The 15,854-nt window shown below is 38.8% G+C and overlaps 1 protein-coding gene across 4 annotated transcripts in view; it reads right to left on the minus strand.

Moving 5' to 3' along the window:
* camsap1b (calmodulin regulated spectrin-associated protein 1b) overlaps window positions 1-15,854 on the minus strand; it is an 89,741-nt gene that overhangs the window by 48,614 nt on the left and 25,273 nt on the right. For all 4 annotated transcript variants that reach the window (XM_052036740.1, XM_052036741.1, XM_052036739.1 and 1 more), the window contains exons 2-3: window positions 12,706-12,968; window positions 2,939-3,100 (exon numbers count right to left, since the gene is read on the minus strand). In XM_052036740.1, the coding sequence (XP_051892700.1) occupies window positions 2,939-3,100; window positions 12,706-12,968 (425 nt within the window). The remainder of the gene's footprint in view (window positions 1-2,938; window positions 3,101-12,705; window positions 12,969-15,854) is intronic.

Consider the following 15,854-nt stretch of genomic DNA (forward strand, 5'->3'; position numbering starts at 1 on the left):
ATATTGGGGGGGGGGGGGGGTCAGTGGGGAAAAAAAAATATCGGTGGTGGAGAGGGTCAGCAGCTTTAAATTCCTGGGCATTAACATATCAGATGACCTGTCCTGGGCCCATCAGATAGACGCAATCATAAGGAAAGCGCACCTGCGTCTTTACTTTCTTAGGAGGTTAAGAAGGTTCAGCTTGTCACCATACACTCCAACATGCTTCTACAGATGTGCTGTTGAAAGTATCCTGACTGTTTGCATCATGATCTGGTACAGCAATCCGAATGCACAAGAATGCAAGAAGCTGCAGAGAGTAGTGGACTCTGCCCAATACATCACGGGCACATCCCTCCCACCATTAGTATCTACAGGAGGCGGTGCCTCAAGAAGACAACACCCATCAAAAATCCCCACCATCTGGGCCATACCATCTTTTCGCAGTTACCATCAGGCAGGAGGTACAGAAGCCTGATGTCCCACACCACCAGGTTCAAGAACAACTACTTCCCTTCAACCAGTCAGTTCTTGAGCCAACCAGCAAAACCCTAATCACCATCACAGTTTAGCAGCACAATGACCATTCTGATCACTTTGCACTAAAATGGATATTTTTTTGTTCTAATTGTGTTTTTTTTCTTGTAAAAACTGTGCATGTTTAATTTATGTTTTTCATGTGAATGCTGCTTATATGATGCTATGTTCCTGTGATGCTGCTACAAGTAAGTTTTTCATTGCACCTGAGCACACATGTACTTGTGCATAGACAATAAACTCAACTTTGACAGTATACGGACACAGAACTTATACAAGAACAAGGAGGGAAAATGCACAAGAAAAGCAGCATGAAGTGTGATGAGAAAGGTACTTCCATGGCAATGGAAGATAGTTAAATTGCAGGAATACTACTCTGTAACAGCTAAATAAAAACATGAGTTAAAAGATGTGTTTGTGTATTAACAGAAATAACATTCATAATCCAGAAAAATCTGCCAGTATGGCACCAAAGTCCCAAGTATGCCAATTTAACAGCTTTACTGAAATATGAAACAATGGAAGGCAGATAGAGAGAAATTAAAAGAGTTATAAGGCATTAAAAGAACTCCAAATATGTGGACTATTTGGGAGATAGAGAATGCTATAGATATAAATGGAAACATGAAAAAAATGTTAGATCATAGCAGATTCCAGTTTCATAATCGCTGTTCTTCTCTGTCAGCCATCTTCTCATGCAATAAATAATGTAGATCCATCAACAATGAATAATGGGAAAAGCTAGTAACTAAATTAAAGAAGTTGAACTTCGAGATTGGTTTCTTTCCAGTTACAATCCAAACTTCCTGCTAATTACTACTATAATGACTATCAATGGCAACATTTGAAAACCAAATTAATAAAAAAGTGTGTAACTAGAAGTTTGATATGGGAAGTTGTTTTTCCAGTTCACGGAATCCTATATCCAAACCAGGTTGGTTCAACTGGAATGAATAATTAAGACTGTAGAAAGGGACAACTGGACAAGGAGCCTTGAGATAAGATGCCATACCAACAACCCTTCTCCCAAAAAGAGATGAGAGAAAAGATCAAGTACCATAAGAAATTATTTGAGGAACAGAAAACGTCACAGAAGCAAACAATAAAATAATTGGATTAAAAGAGATAAAGAAAAGCATATCAAGTTGTCAATCCAGTGCTACATAACTAGCATTAATAATAAAGCATACGGACCGTGAGGTAATAATTAGAAGAAATAGATGTAATACAGATGACAGCAACATGGCTGCACATGCAGCACAATTGACAATTATATATTTGAGGGTAAAATTTATTTCGAAGTAACAAAAAAGGGAAAAAATTGACAGCAGTCAGAAAGGACAACATTAAAAAAAGGAAACAGAATTTACATCTATAGAAATAAAGGGAAGAAAGTGATAGATCAACCTTCTCTAATGTACTATACACTTTTGAAAAAGACATGGAAAGGGAAATAATTAGTCAACATACAAAATGAATAAGAATGTGTAATAACCATGGGGAATTTTTAACCATCCCTAAATAAATAAAAAGTGGAAGTAAAAAAAGGGGAGGATTGTTTTTTAAGATTACATGCATATTTATATACCAATAAGTAAAAAGTTCAAATGGACGTTATACTGGTGCAGATAGATGAATCATTATAATGTGATCACTGCTGCTAAGTACAAGAAATAAGATAATGAGTTAGATATAGAACAAAGTAGATTGGAAAAAAATCCAGAGAGAATGAAGACAAGGTTAAGGAAGATAAACTGGATAAAAACACTGACAGCAAAAATGTAAGAATGACTGTTAGAATGATTGTTAGATAAGCATATGGAGGAATTTAAAATAGAGGGATATGTGGGAGGAAGGGGTTAGATAGTCTTAGGCGCGGTTTAAAGGTTGGCACAACATGGTGGGCCAAAGGGCCTGTATTGTGCTGTATTGTTCTATAGTTCTATGGACTGTAACCAAAAGTATAGACAAAGAAAGAGTTCAGAAGAAATATATCCCACTAAAAAATAAGAGAGACTAACCACAAAAAAAATTACCAAGTCAACTTTGTTGAATTATTTGAATATTTAACAGAAAAGAGTGACAAGGAAGATGCAATGGACTCAATATTAATGATTGCTCAGGAACTATTTGATAGCGTTCCGCATTAGAAGCTCACGTGACAAAAGCCAGGGTCTATGGAGTCAGCTGCTTGCAGCAGCATAGACAGAAAAATAGTACTTTAAAGAAAATAGAGGGTAGAAAATTAGAAATTTCTTGGACTGGAAGGAAAATGAAAATAGATTATACACATATAATGTAAGCAATACTTAAATTCACATTCTATCAGAGGAAAATGTACTGCCACTGAGTCAAGGCTCTGTTGGCCAGTACAGAACACGGAGATAAAAATAAAATAAAGCAGCTCAGATCTTACATTTACCTTATTTATCCAGAACACCATGGCATCTTCCAGATCATATGGTAATTCCTTTGAGGCACTAAACGTGGAAAAACGCTTTACAGATGCCACTACCTTTTCAATGCTGATCATCTCCACTGTGTAGGCCATCATCAGCGCATCAATCAAAGCCATGTGGGCACTCTGTAATGTCAGAAATAGTACATTAGTATATGGTTACAGATTTAGAAAACCATTTGGTTTTGAGTCGCTAATAAAGCTGTAACCTCTGCAAACAGAAATGGAATAACCTGTCCTTTAAATTAATGTACACTACTTTAAATTTTAAAACACAGCTTCCGAACCTTGAAAAGACTGTTGCTCTAATTCAGCACATTCTGCTGGACAAGGCCAGTATCAGTATTGCCAGTTTTCATTATTTGGACTTCTGAACTTTACCAAGTTGTATTGTTCACAACATTATTGATAGACAATGAATTCTTTACAACAATAGCTACATAAATTGCAAGAAAAAGTAGCTTGAAATATGCAATATAGAGACAAAAATATTAAAAATATACAATAGCTCCTCACATGTAGAGGAAAGACAAATTACTGAATTTGAGATCTTCCATTTAAATATTAAGAGGATTGTGAGGACAGAAATAATAGAAGCACCATCCTGGATTTTTTTTTAAGAAGATTTGCTATATTACTGCCCATTTGTTGTCTCACTGAACTTTAATATCAACCAAGTTTCCTGTTTTATTTTAAACAGATTGCTCAACTCTCAAATGCAGTGTCTGTTATTTGTTTCCCCCCTCTTCACTGTTAATCTCCATGACATTAACTTGCTTTTCTCCTCACAAATACTATAAACCTGTGTATTTTCAGCATTTTCTGCTTTTGTTTTGAATTTGCAAAAATTTTTTCTTATTAGTTTAAAATGCAAAACAAAACGGATGAAATAACTGAAAAAATTCAGCAAGCCAAGGATTGAGAAACAGTGTTTACCTTTCGAGCTATGATCTTTCAACAGATCTGGGAAGAATTAGAGATAATGTTTAACATTCCAGAGAAGCAGTAAGGGATGCAGAAAAGAGATCTGTGATAGGGTGGTAATTAGGAAAGAATGCATTGCACAAATGTTGGCAATTCCTGCTAAAAGAGGTGGTAAAGATGTGCCTGGAGGATGTGCAAGTAAGACAGAATTAATGAATTCTGGAACATCATAAGAGGAGAGAGGAAAACATTTTGGAAATATGGGAATCCAAAACTGAAATGGGTTTTACCTCAAATTGTTGAATTCAAATCAAGTCTTCACGTTTGTGCTGAGATTTGTTGGAACATTTTAGGAGGCCAAAAACAGAGGTCAGACTGAGAGCCAGATGGAAGATTAAAGTGATAGGTAACTCAAAGCTATGCATCACCCTTACTAACTTAAAGGTTTTTTTGCAAAGGGCTTCCCCAATGTAAAGGGGATCGCATCATTGGCTCTAAACGCAGTGTAATAAAGTTGATGCAGTAGAATTAAGTGTGCTTGGGTCCCTGATCAGCAGGAGGACATTAAAGATTTGTGTGATGTACTTCTCTGCATCCAACCTTGGATGACACCGTGAATCTGTGAAAAAAAATACATTGAGCAAAATCATAGAAGTTTCAGATTTAGCTCATAACAATGTGAAAGTATCATCACAAGAAACATTTTGCATAAAATGTGATGAACTGAATGGCAGGTGAGAAAGTAAATCAGTTAACTTACCTCATTCATTACAAATTACAGGTATGTGCCAAATTTAATGCACCAAAACTCTGCATTAGCTTTTTCCAATATTAACACACCCAAAGGAAACGCCGATCAACTGAAATATGTGAAAGGCTTATTCACTATTCTCTATTTCCAACTCATTTTATTGATGAACTGCAAGGAAACTGTTAACAGCATCAATATAAGCTTTTCATAATTGTGCAAATGTTGCAGAGCGTCCTGAATTAGGCTATTTACAGCAAATGCTGGGTATTATCACTGAGGTTGGAAAGAGGCCCACTCTGTACAAAAAAATTTCTTTAATCCACGATTCATAAATCATCATCTCAGATTGGAGTAAACAGCTTCTCCTTTAGCCTAATACCTTCAAAATAACATGCAGATGGACACACATATAGAAAAAGCATTCATATTTTGTTGCTAATGGGCTGAATCTTGCTGCTAAAGGTCACCATTTACATAACTACCACCATTTAGTCACATAAATGCAAACAAGTTAAAAACAGCAACACCTGCAGCCAAATGTGGAACCCCTGAATCCACTGAGACACTTCATCTCACAAATCTGTCAGTATGCTGTAATTGTATTTATATGGAGTATAACAACAGAACACAAACTTGGAGATTTCCAAGAACATACACTGGAGAATTTTCACACAGATCCTGTGCAGATTAGCTCTGACCCAGAATCCACAAACCCATTCATTTCAATGAAGTTTTTATAGTTGTGAGGAAGAAAGGCAAGAATCAGGTAAATTAATCATTTGCAATATCTGCGGCATTCAGGAGTATTCCTAAGTCCTGACTGCAAAGATGCCAAAGCCGGGTTCTGTCATCTATCAAAAAATTTCCCAAGCAGTTTTGTAAATGGAGGTTGTTCTGGTCTGCTCACATGACCTGACAATAATGTGGGAAAATTCCGGCACAATGCAGGCCTACAGCAATCAAAATGGGGATGCTCTCCGCAAGGAAGCTTGGCCTTCCAGACCCAAACCAGGTGCCGAGCAATAGGGAATCTGGTGGAGGGTGGAGACTGGAGGCAGCTGGCTCCCTCAGCAAAAGCTCCTATTATTTTCAGGGCCAGGACAAACATTTGTGGCATGCAACTGGCTTGAAAAAAAGGAATAATGGAATACTAGTAAAAAAAAGTGTCATGAAATATCAAGAAGATTAGAACTTCACTGAGATTTTAGAAGAATGTTAACTAGGACATACTGATACATATGACCTTTGGAAAGCTATCAGGGATGCCAAGAGGCAATACCAACTCAAAAGAGAGTCCCTGACCAGCAGCCAGTTATGGCAGGGCTTACATGCCATAACAGGCTATAAGACAAAGTCAGGCTGCACAGCTAACAACAGCGCATCCCTTCCTGATGAACTTAACGCATTCTATGCACATTTTGAACAAAAGGGAAGTGGATTGTCACCATCCACCCTGACAGCCACCAACACAGCTGAACCTGTGATCACAGTGGAGGATGTAAGGTCAGTCTTCCAGAAAGTGAACACGACGAAAGCACCTGGCCCAGATGGTGCCCCGGGCCGCAGGCTCAGATCTTGTGCTGATCAGCTGGCAGAAGTATTTGCGGACATATTCAATCTCTCCCTGCTTCAATCTCAGGTTCCCTCCTATTTTAAGAAGACCACTATCATGCCGGTACCAAAGAAAAGCAAGGTAACATGTCTCAATGACTACCGACCAGTGGCTCTGACATCCGCCATCATGAAGTGCTTTGAGGTTGGTCATGGCACGCATCAACTCCAGCCTACCAGACAACCTGGACTTACTGCAATTCGCCTATCAGCAAAACAGGTCTACAGCAGATGCCATCTCCCTGGCCCTACACTCAGCTCTGAAGCATCTGGACAGTAAAGACATTAGACTATTGTTTATAGACTACAGCTCTGCCTTCAATACAATAATTCCAAGCAAGCTTGTCACCAAACTCTGAGACCTAAGACTCAACACCTCCCTCTGTCACGTGATCCTTGACTTTCTAACAAACAGACCGCAATCAATGAGGATAGGCAGCAATACCTCCGACACGATTATTCTCAACACTGGTGCCCCACAAGGCTGTGTCCTCAGCCCTCTACTCTACTCCCTATACACTCATGACTGTGTGGCCAGATTCTGCTCTAACTCCATCTACAAGTTTGCAGATGATACCACTGCTGTAGGCCGTATCTCAAACAGCGATGAGTCAGAGTACAGGAAGGAGATAGAGAGCTTAGTGAAATGGTGTCGTGACAACAACCTTTCCCTCAATGTCAACAAAAGAGCTGGTCATTGACTTCAGGAAAGGGGGCGGTGTACATGCACCTGTCTACATCAATGGTGCTGAGGTTGAGAGGGTTGAGAGCTTCAAGTTCCTGGGAGTGAACATCACCAACAGCCTGTCCTGGTCAAATCACGTAGATGCCACGGCCAAGAAAGCTCAACAGCGCCTCTACTTCCTCAGGAGGCCAAAGAAATTTGGTTTGTCCCCTTTGACTCTCACCAGCTTTTACCGACGCACCATAGAAAGCATCCGATCTGGATGTATCACGGCTTGGCACGGCAACTGCCCTGCCCAGGACCACAAGAAGCTGCAGAGAGTTGTGGACACAGCCCAGCACATCACGGACACCAGCCTCCCCTCCTTGGACTCTGTCTTTACCTCTCGTTGTCTTGGTGTAGCAGCCAGCATAATCAAAGACCCCACCCACCCAGGACATTCTCTCTTCTCTCTCCTCTTCCATCGGGTAGAAGATACAGGAGCCTGAGGGCATGTACCACCAGACTTAAGGACAGCTTCTACCCCATGTGATAAGACTATTGAACGGTTCCTTTATACAATAAGATGGACTATGACCTCACAATCTCTTGTTGTGACCTTGCACCTTATTGCACTGCACTTTCTCTGTAGCTGTGACACTTTACTCTGTACTGTTATTGTTTTTACCTGTACTACATCAATGCACTCTGTACTAACTCAATGTAATCGCACTGTGTAATGAATTGACCTGTACGATTGGTTTGTAAGACAAGCTTTTCACTGTACCTCGGTACAAGTGACAATAATAAACCAATACCAATAGAAGTAAAGAATGTAAACCATAACAAATAGAAAATAATTCTAACAGATCTTCTGTGAAACTAGTTACTATTTAAATTCAAGAATTCCTGTAAACTGACTAAGCTGGTTTAGCGTATTAGCATTCTTGTAACATACAGTGTTACGGATTAGGTTGCTATTTGGTGAATGTCCCTTTAAGACATAGTACAGTAGTGTGTGTGTGCGTGTGTGTGTGCATGTGGCGTCATTACGCCAACAGCAAGATAACAACGTGCTGACATTTATGGTTCAGTCCGAAAAGAGAGAAGGCGAGAGACACAGACTGCTGGTCTTTGTATCGATAGATGAAAAACAATAACAGTGTCTGTCACTACAATCCACCTATGGATTTGTGGAGTAATCCAGTGGAGTCCACTTTGTCGTTAACCTGCAGAGGGAAACAGGTATTTCTGTGGATGGACATGTCTCGAATGCCTTTCGGGGTGGCAGATACTTCGGAACAAAGCAGTGATCATCAGTGACTGAGGTGTCGTATGGGTTCCATCGTGGAACATTCGGATTTTGTAATTTCCCTCTATTCTCTCTCTACATTTTCTCTTCAGTCACTGGTGGTTTTGCAAAAGCCTTTGCTCACGTTTCACCTTATGACTTGCTGAACTGAACTTTGAGAACTATTCCTGAACTTGGAGTGTGGGAATTTGCCGCACACACACACTGAGTTTAGCTTTGGCGTTAATGTTTAATATCTAACCTTTTTACTTTTCTTATTATTGTAAGTAGTTATTAATAAAATAGTTCCTAACACTTATACATGACTCGGTGTGTTTCTTTTGTTGCTGGTACGTAACAACAGTAAATTATGTTATAATCTGGCACACTCAAAACTTTGGTGGCACCACAGCACAGATACTGGGGCCCTGGTGAGTGGGAAAGGGAACATGGGGACAGGGCCCCCAGTGAGTGGAATGGGAGCACGGCAAACATTACATGGGGAGCCAAATGCCAATCCATTGGGATTTCCAAACAGTCAGATGGCGATTATCAGAATTTTATACTCACTGGTGTTTAGAAGAACATGAGATGATTTTATTGAAACACATCAGTGAGACCACACCTGGAGAAGTGCATGCAGCTTTGGTCTTCTTACTCAAGAAAAGATATACTTATCATAGCAGGGGTGCAATGAAGGTTTGCCAGACTGATTCCTGGAATGGCAGGATCACCCTGTCAGGTGAAACTGGGTCAACTGGACCAGTATGTACTAGAATTTAGAGGAATGAAAGGAGATTTCGGTGAACTGTATGAAGTTCTGCCAGGGTCTGTTGGGGTGAAGAGCATATATATTATTTTGGACAAGACATAAGAATTTCCCTGATAATCTCTAATAATGTATTTCTTGTGCCACGGGGATTGTGCTGTAAAAATTCATATTCTGGATGCAGAGAGGATGTTTCCCTCGGCTCGGGTTCTAGAACCAAGGATCACAATCCCAGGAAGTCGAGTAAGACATTTAGGACTGAGGTAAGAAACCTTTTCACTCAAAAAGTAGTGGTAGGGAAATTATTGGAAAAAATTCTAAGGGGCAAGATTGATCTAAAAGTAACAGTTGAAATTTGACAGGGATAGTCAGCGCAAATTTGCTGGTGGGAGATCCTGTCTGAAAATTTAATTGAGTTTTTTTTTTACAGAGGTAACTAAATACATTGATGAGGGCAGTGCAACTGATGTGGTTTAAATGGACTTCAGTAAGGCCTCTGACAAGGTCCCATGTGGAAAGCTGGTCTAAAAAGTTAGAACCCAAGGTCCAAGGCAAATTGGCAAAATTGGATCTACAATTGGCTTGGTAATAGGAGACAGAGGCAGATGGTGAAGGATTACTTTTGTGATTGGTAGCCTGTGACCAGCACTGAACCACAAAGACTGGAACTGGGACCCTTGCTGTTTGTTATACATGTTAATTACTAAGATGTCAATATAGAAGGTATGATTGGTAAGTTTGCAGATGACACAAAAATTGGTGGTGTTGTTGATAGTGAGCAGTCTTAGGCCAAAAAATGATATTGATCAGCTTGTAAATTGAGCAGAGCAACGGCAATGGAATTAATCCTGATAATTGTGAGCTAATGCGTTTTTGGGATGTTGCCTGGGAAGGAATGTTTCAGGTCCAAGGAGAGATTGGATAGGCTGGGCTTGTTTTCCTTGAAGCAGAGGAGACTGTGGGCAACCCCGGAAGGAGTATACAAAATTACAAGAGGGTATATAGTAAGAAACTTTTCTCTACGTCAGAGGTGTCAAAGATCAGAGGGCATAGATTTAAGGTGAGAAATGAGGTCCAGAGGAGATCCAAGGAAGAATTTTTTCACCCAGAGGGTGGATGCAATCTGGAATGCACTACCTAAGAAGGTAAAGGAGGCAGGTATTCTCACAATATTTAAACAGCATCTGGATGAGCACTTGAACTGACAAAGCATAGTAGGCTATAGGCCCAAGTGCTGGTAAATGGGATTAGTATAGATAGCACTTGATTGTCACATAAACACGATGAGGCAAAGGGTCTGTTTCTATGCTGTATGACTCTACTGTATTGTATTGGTGTGAAAACTGAGACAGATGTTAGGACCCATTCAGGAACCTTGTTATAATCTCATTGTAGTCCCCTGTAGCAGATGAGCGGTAAAAGTAAAATGGTCCCATTCATGATTTAAATTGCTGAGCGGCAAGTGCTTTTACCTGATATTTGATTACAATGAACGATAACTGACAATGAGAATGAGCAAAGACTAACCAGGATGTTTCAGGATTAGGTGTGGAATCAGTTTTGAGAAATTTGAGGTTCTTTTTCTGGAGCAACAATGTTTACTGAGACAGTGTTAAATTTAATGATTTATTCTTCTATGCTTGCTAATCAGTTGTGCTGTGGCACAGTCAAGTCCGACACAATTAGTACTTTAGATTCTTGCAACAGTAGAACTGAGTTACGAATGGAATATGTATTTGTAGAAGGGAAGAAATCATTTCACTCTCATCTGTAAGTGCTAAAAGATGATAAAGTAAAACATTGCTGGCTCTATCAAACCAGGAGACAAAATATTTGAAGATTTGGTTAAATTAGTTGCACAGCATTAGTGCCTAGCCTCTAGTCCTACATTTCAACAGTTTGTTTAACAGCTGGAATCTGCTGTAGACTTTGTGGCAGACAGCAGATGGATTGCAAAACACTGTAGGAATGATGCAAGATAGATGATTTTGCAGAATCGTCCAGTTGGTGTAATCCATATGTGCAGACTCAAAGGAGGCTGATCAATAAGAAACCAAATTTCATGCAGGCATTTGGGGCAGGCACTTGCGGACTGCCCACAGAACACTACGCAAAAGGTGCTTTTTACTATGTGTTTCAATGTACATGTGACTAATAAAGATTTCTTATCTTATCAATGGAAATAATGGTCAAACACACACAGTATTTCCAATATGATCTAGTGAAGGCATATAAGATAAGTTGAGGACTAAGCACTTCTGGAAGATAGAAGAGTAAACTGAAGGGAAAAATACTAACACTTTGGTAGCATACTGTATGAATTGTGTTCAGACACAGTTTGTTTGACATAACTGTGCTATGAAGAGTCAACAGTTCATTTGAAAGTAAAGCAAAGCCATGGCAAATTTAAGCAAAAAAAGTGTAAAGTCTATGGAAAATAATAGTAAGTATAAGTAATCTAGATGAAGAAGATATGACCTAGATGGATGGTATAAACTGTTCACTATCTGAATCCAACTGAACCTTTCCATATGTCAGAACACATTGAGTGTCAATGACCTTGCTGCCACAGAATTGATGAGCGAGCAGATATTTGAATTACAGAGGCAAGACAGTACAGGGAAGTGTTATCCACCTTCCTTTAGATCTACCCTGAGGAATCAAGATGATGGGCATATGTTCAGATAGAGTGAAAAGAGGTGAAAATGAAAAAATCCTGTGTTTCTGAGCAAGGATTCAAATTAATAGGCTGGAAATGGCTATTGAAGATGAGGCTAGATTGAGAAGTAAACAAAACCATGAAGAAACTGTTGTTCTGGCCATGCTTGATGAACTGGGGGGCACTTAGGACCTGAGGCATATTTAGGATCAATTTGGGAACCCATCTTGCAATCCTATTATTAATGGTTTTTAGCGAAGGAGAGGCAGAAATAAAAATATTTTAAGCAGCTGAATCATGATTGCTTTTTTTCTGATTATATTGAACAATGTCAGAATAATATAAGGAATCACACTGGTACATTGGATAAGTAAAACTTCAATACCTCAACATTTGAACACGTACAGAGTGAATCAATCACAATCCCACACAAAGATCAATGGCACTCACATCAGTTGTTAGTCTTTCACCGTCAAAACTATTTCAACAAATTTAATGATCAAAATCAAAAAAAAAAGCATTAGAGAAACAAAGGACTGCAGATGATGGAATCTAGATGAAGAACGCTATGATGCTGGAGGAACTCAGCAGGCCAGACAGCACCCGTGGAGAAAAGCAGGCAGTCAATATTTCGGGTCAGGACCCTTCTTCAGGACTGATTTTCTCCACGGATGCTGCCTGGCCTGCTGGGTTCCTCCAGCATCATAGTGTTTTTCATCAAACAAAAGCATTAGATAGGTGCTAAAATTCTGAAGCAGGGTACACAATGAGAAAGAAGAAAATGATATTACTTATCTTGTGCTTGTACTATCTGTGAAGACACCTTATAAATGGCTCAATTTATCAGACATGGCAAGGTTTTACATTGGTACACGTAAACATTAGAGAGGACAGCTTCGGTGCAAACCACGGAAGGGTGCTTTGTGCTGTACAATTTTGTTTTGCCTCGCACTCCAGATGGCAAGCTCACCACGAAATGATAAATAAATCTGCCCTGGAATACCAGAAAGTCACCAGAAAAAGGAATTAAAATAAATCTCAATTAGAATTTCTCTCACTCACCATTTTGACTGGAGACTGCGTGAGGTCCGATTCCGAAACTGGCATATCATCACTCTCCATGACGTAAATGCCTTTGCGCGACAATGCTTGAATGACAGGTTGGTGACCCTGCAACGCAGCCACCTGATCCCCCTTTAAAATTAGGCTGCACACACGACAATAGAGTTCACTGGACAGCAGTAGCTTGATGACAGGTGGTTTAATGTGTTCCTGTTCATATTGGTCTGTGTAGAAAGCATCCCTTAAATCCTCAGGAATATTATCTGCAATAAACCACAGAAGGAATTGGGAGAATATATAAATTTACATCTACAAAATCATATTTACAGTTACCTATAAATTGAGTTTGACAATTCTCTCCTGTAAGGAATGAACTGACTGCCTCACCAGTAGAAAAGTCACATCTCTAAGGCTCAATGAATACTGAAATTTGTAAAACAGTGCATTAAGTATAATCACCTTAGAGCAAAAAGTCTTAAAGAACAGTTTTTAAATGTTGTAACTGTATCTGCCTCCACCAGCTTCTCTGGCAGCTCGTTCCAGCTATTCGCCACACGATGTGAAAATCTTAACCCTCAGATCTCCTTTAAATTTTTCTCTTCTCACCTTAAACCTGTGCTCTCTAATTCTGGACTCCACTGTCATGAGAAAAAGACCATCTATCCTATATATGCCCCTCATAATTTTATAGACCTCTACAAGGTTACCCTTTAGCCTTCTACAATCTAGAGAATAAACTGAGCCTATCCAATCTCTCCTTATAACTACAGCCCTGCATTAGCGGCAACATCCTGGTGATTCTTTTCTATATTCTCTCTTTTGCTATCACATCCATCCTGTAATCTGGCAACCAGAACTATACACAATACCATAACATTATAAAAGGCTCCGTATAATATAAATGGTTATATAACTAAAAGACACTGGTGAAGGATTGCAACATTTACATCTCTGCATTTTAAAGCCATTACTGAATTTAACAGACCCAAAGAAATCTCTTCCAGGTGATAGATAGTGACATTGTTTTTGAAGTCTTAATTTAACTAACAACTTTCATGTAACAAAACATTTCAAGGTACTTAAATAACAGTATCAGGCACCAGAGCACAAGTAGGAAAAAAGTACAGTGTGCAGCCAAATACCGATTGTAAACTCTGAGCAGTATAAAAACAGCAATGGATCAGAAAGCATAAGCTGGGATTCAGGACAAGACAACAGAGAAAGAGAACTTTGTAGTTTATACATTGGGGTAACAGAAGTTAACAGTTTTCAAAAACCTCAAGCAGTAGTAATGCAGAATTTAATATGAAAAAGCATACATAAACAGGGATTTGCATTAGTTGTAGATAGAGAAACAAGCTAGTAAGTTGTTAATAAACCAGGCTTTGGTATGCAGTTAGGTTTGAGATAGGGATAAAGTCGGAGATATTCTCAGTGGAACTGTAGTGTTTAGCTTAATGTAGGACATAAAACAACGTTAACTGATTCAAGTTCCACTTGTCTGTGCAGTAAGAAAGAGGAATGGGAACAGTAACTGAGATGTAACATTGTGAACAAGATGGTTTCAGTTTCAAAGAAGATTCTAACATATCAAGACAGTTACACAATTACATACGTGTACAGAAACATACTTTGCTGTCAAAAGGTAGGATGTGAATGAAAATACTAGGGAAAATAATAATGGTAATCTAAGATGTGGTTTAAATTAATTGCTTAATTTTACTTTAATAACCCAAGCAATGCTTACGTAGCCAACGTTTAAAATAAAATTAATGAACCAACAGTTACTTAGATTTGTTTACATTTAAGCACCGCATTCATTTCCTTCTAACATATGAATTCTTCTGCAGCATCCAGTGACATTCCAATTACAACCAATATCTCAAATCAATCTAGTTAGGATAAGCCTCCAGGGATTTCTTCATTTAGAACTCCTTTTCTGGAACTTGCATCTCACTTACATCAGCACAAATATAGACCATCCAGTCCAGCAACCCCATGCCAAAATTTATGCTCCTCTAGAGAAAAGACTTGAGGTCATTATATAGCATCTTTCATGACCTCAGGTTCTCCCAAATTACTTTACATCTAACAAAAATTCTTGAAGAGTAATCATTGCTGTAATGTAGGAAATTACAGTAGCTCTTGCAAAAGAACAACAAAGGCCAGTTAATATGCTTTTGCAACTTGAATGGGGAATAAAGATGGGTCAGATAGTCAGTGATATCAATCCTGCTCTTCAAAGAAAAAGCAAGACAGGATTTTCAACATCCACCTGACATTTAACATCACACCCAAAAGATGGCATCACCAACAGTGCAGCAACTCCTCATCACCGGATAAAGTGTCAGTCTAGACTTTTGCACTTCATCTCTAGAGAGGAATTTCAACCAACAATCTTCTGATCTACAGGTAAGATTATTACCATCTGAGGCACAGCTGACACAAAAGCTGCTAGGCTATATCTGGAGAAAGTAATATGTAGCCTTTCAAATACTGAAAGTAAGTCCCAGTTATAGAGTACACTCATTTTGTGCTTCTCTTGAATTTTGAAATTCATTTCAATATTTTATTTTTCTTGCTCCTCTTATTGCCCTCTTACAAGTATGAAAATATGTCTGTTATACTTTATCCTTATAATTATTATAAGAACTTTGTTAGCAGAAAAACAGCTCATTCAGCTCAAGTGGCACATAATATCATTTATTCCGTGATCTCTAAATTGCTCTTACCCATTTATATACAGTTCTTCAAAAGATAATTGTAATATAATACAGACAATATGAATTCATGCACATTTTAAAGTGCAGATGAATGGTTCACACACAACTGTACCACCGCAAGCATAACACCAAGAATATAAGTGGATTTAGCATAAACATCATTATTCTTGCCTCTAACCAATATAAAGAGCAGAAGTCAGATTCAAAAGCAATTCTAGGTTCTAGAAATATGCAATATATATGACTGTTCAACCCATCTTGCTTTTGCTAGCATGTTAAAAGCTCTGTGATAATGAAATTCTCAACTTCCCTCGAATTCTTTTACCAATTAGCAACAAATGTCACCCGAGCAGTTGAAGACAGAGGACAATCTGCGTCTTCAACTGTCAATGGTTAGAGCTTCCCCCTATCTGCTCCAGCAAAATT

Source organism: Pristis pectinata, chromosome 23 (assembly GCF_009764475.1).
Source record: "Pristis pectinata isolate sPriPec2 chromosome 23, sPriPec2.1.pri, whole genome shotgun sequence".
Classification (NCBI taxonomy): domain Eukaryota; kingdom Metazoa; phylum Chordata; class Chondrichthyes; order Rhinopristiformes; family Pristidae; genus Pristis; species Pristis pectinata.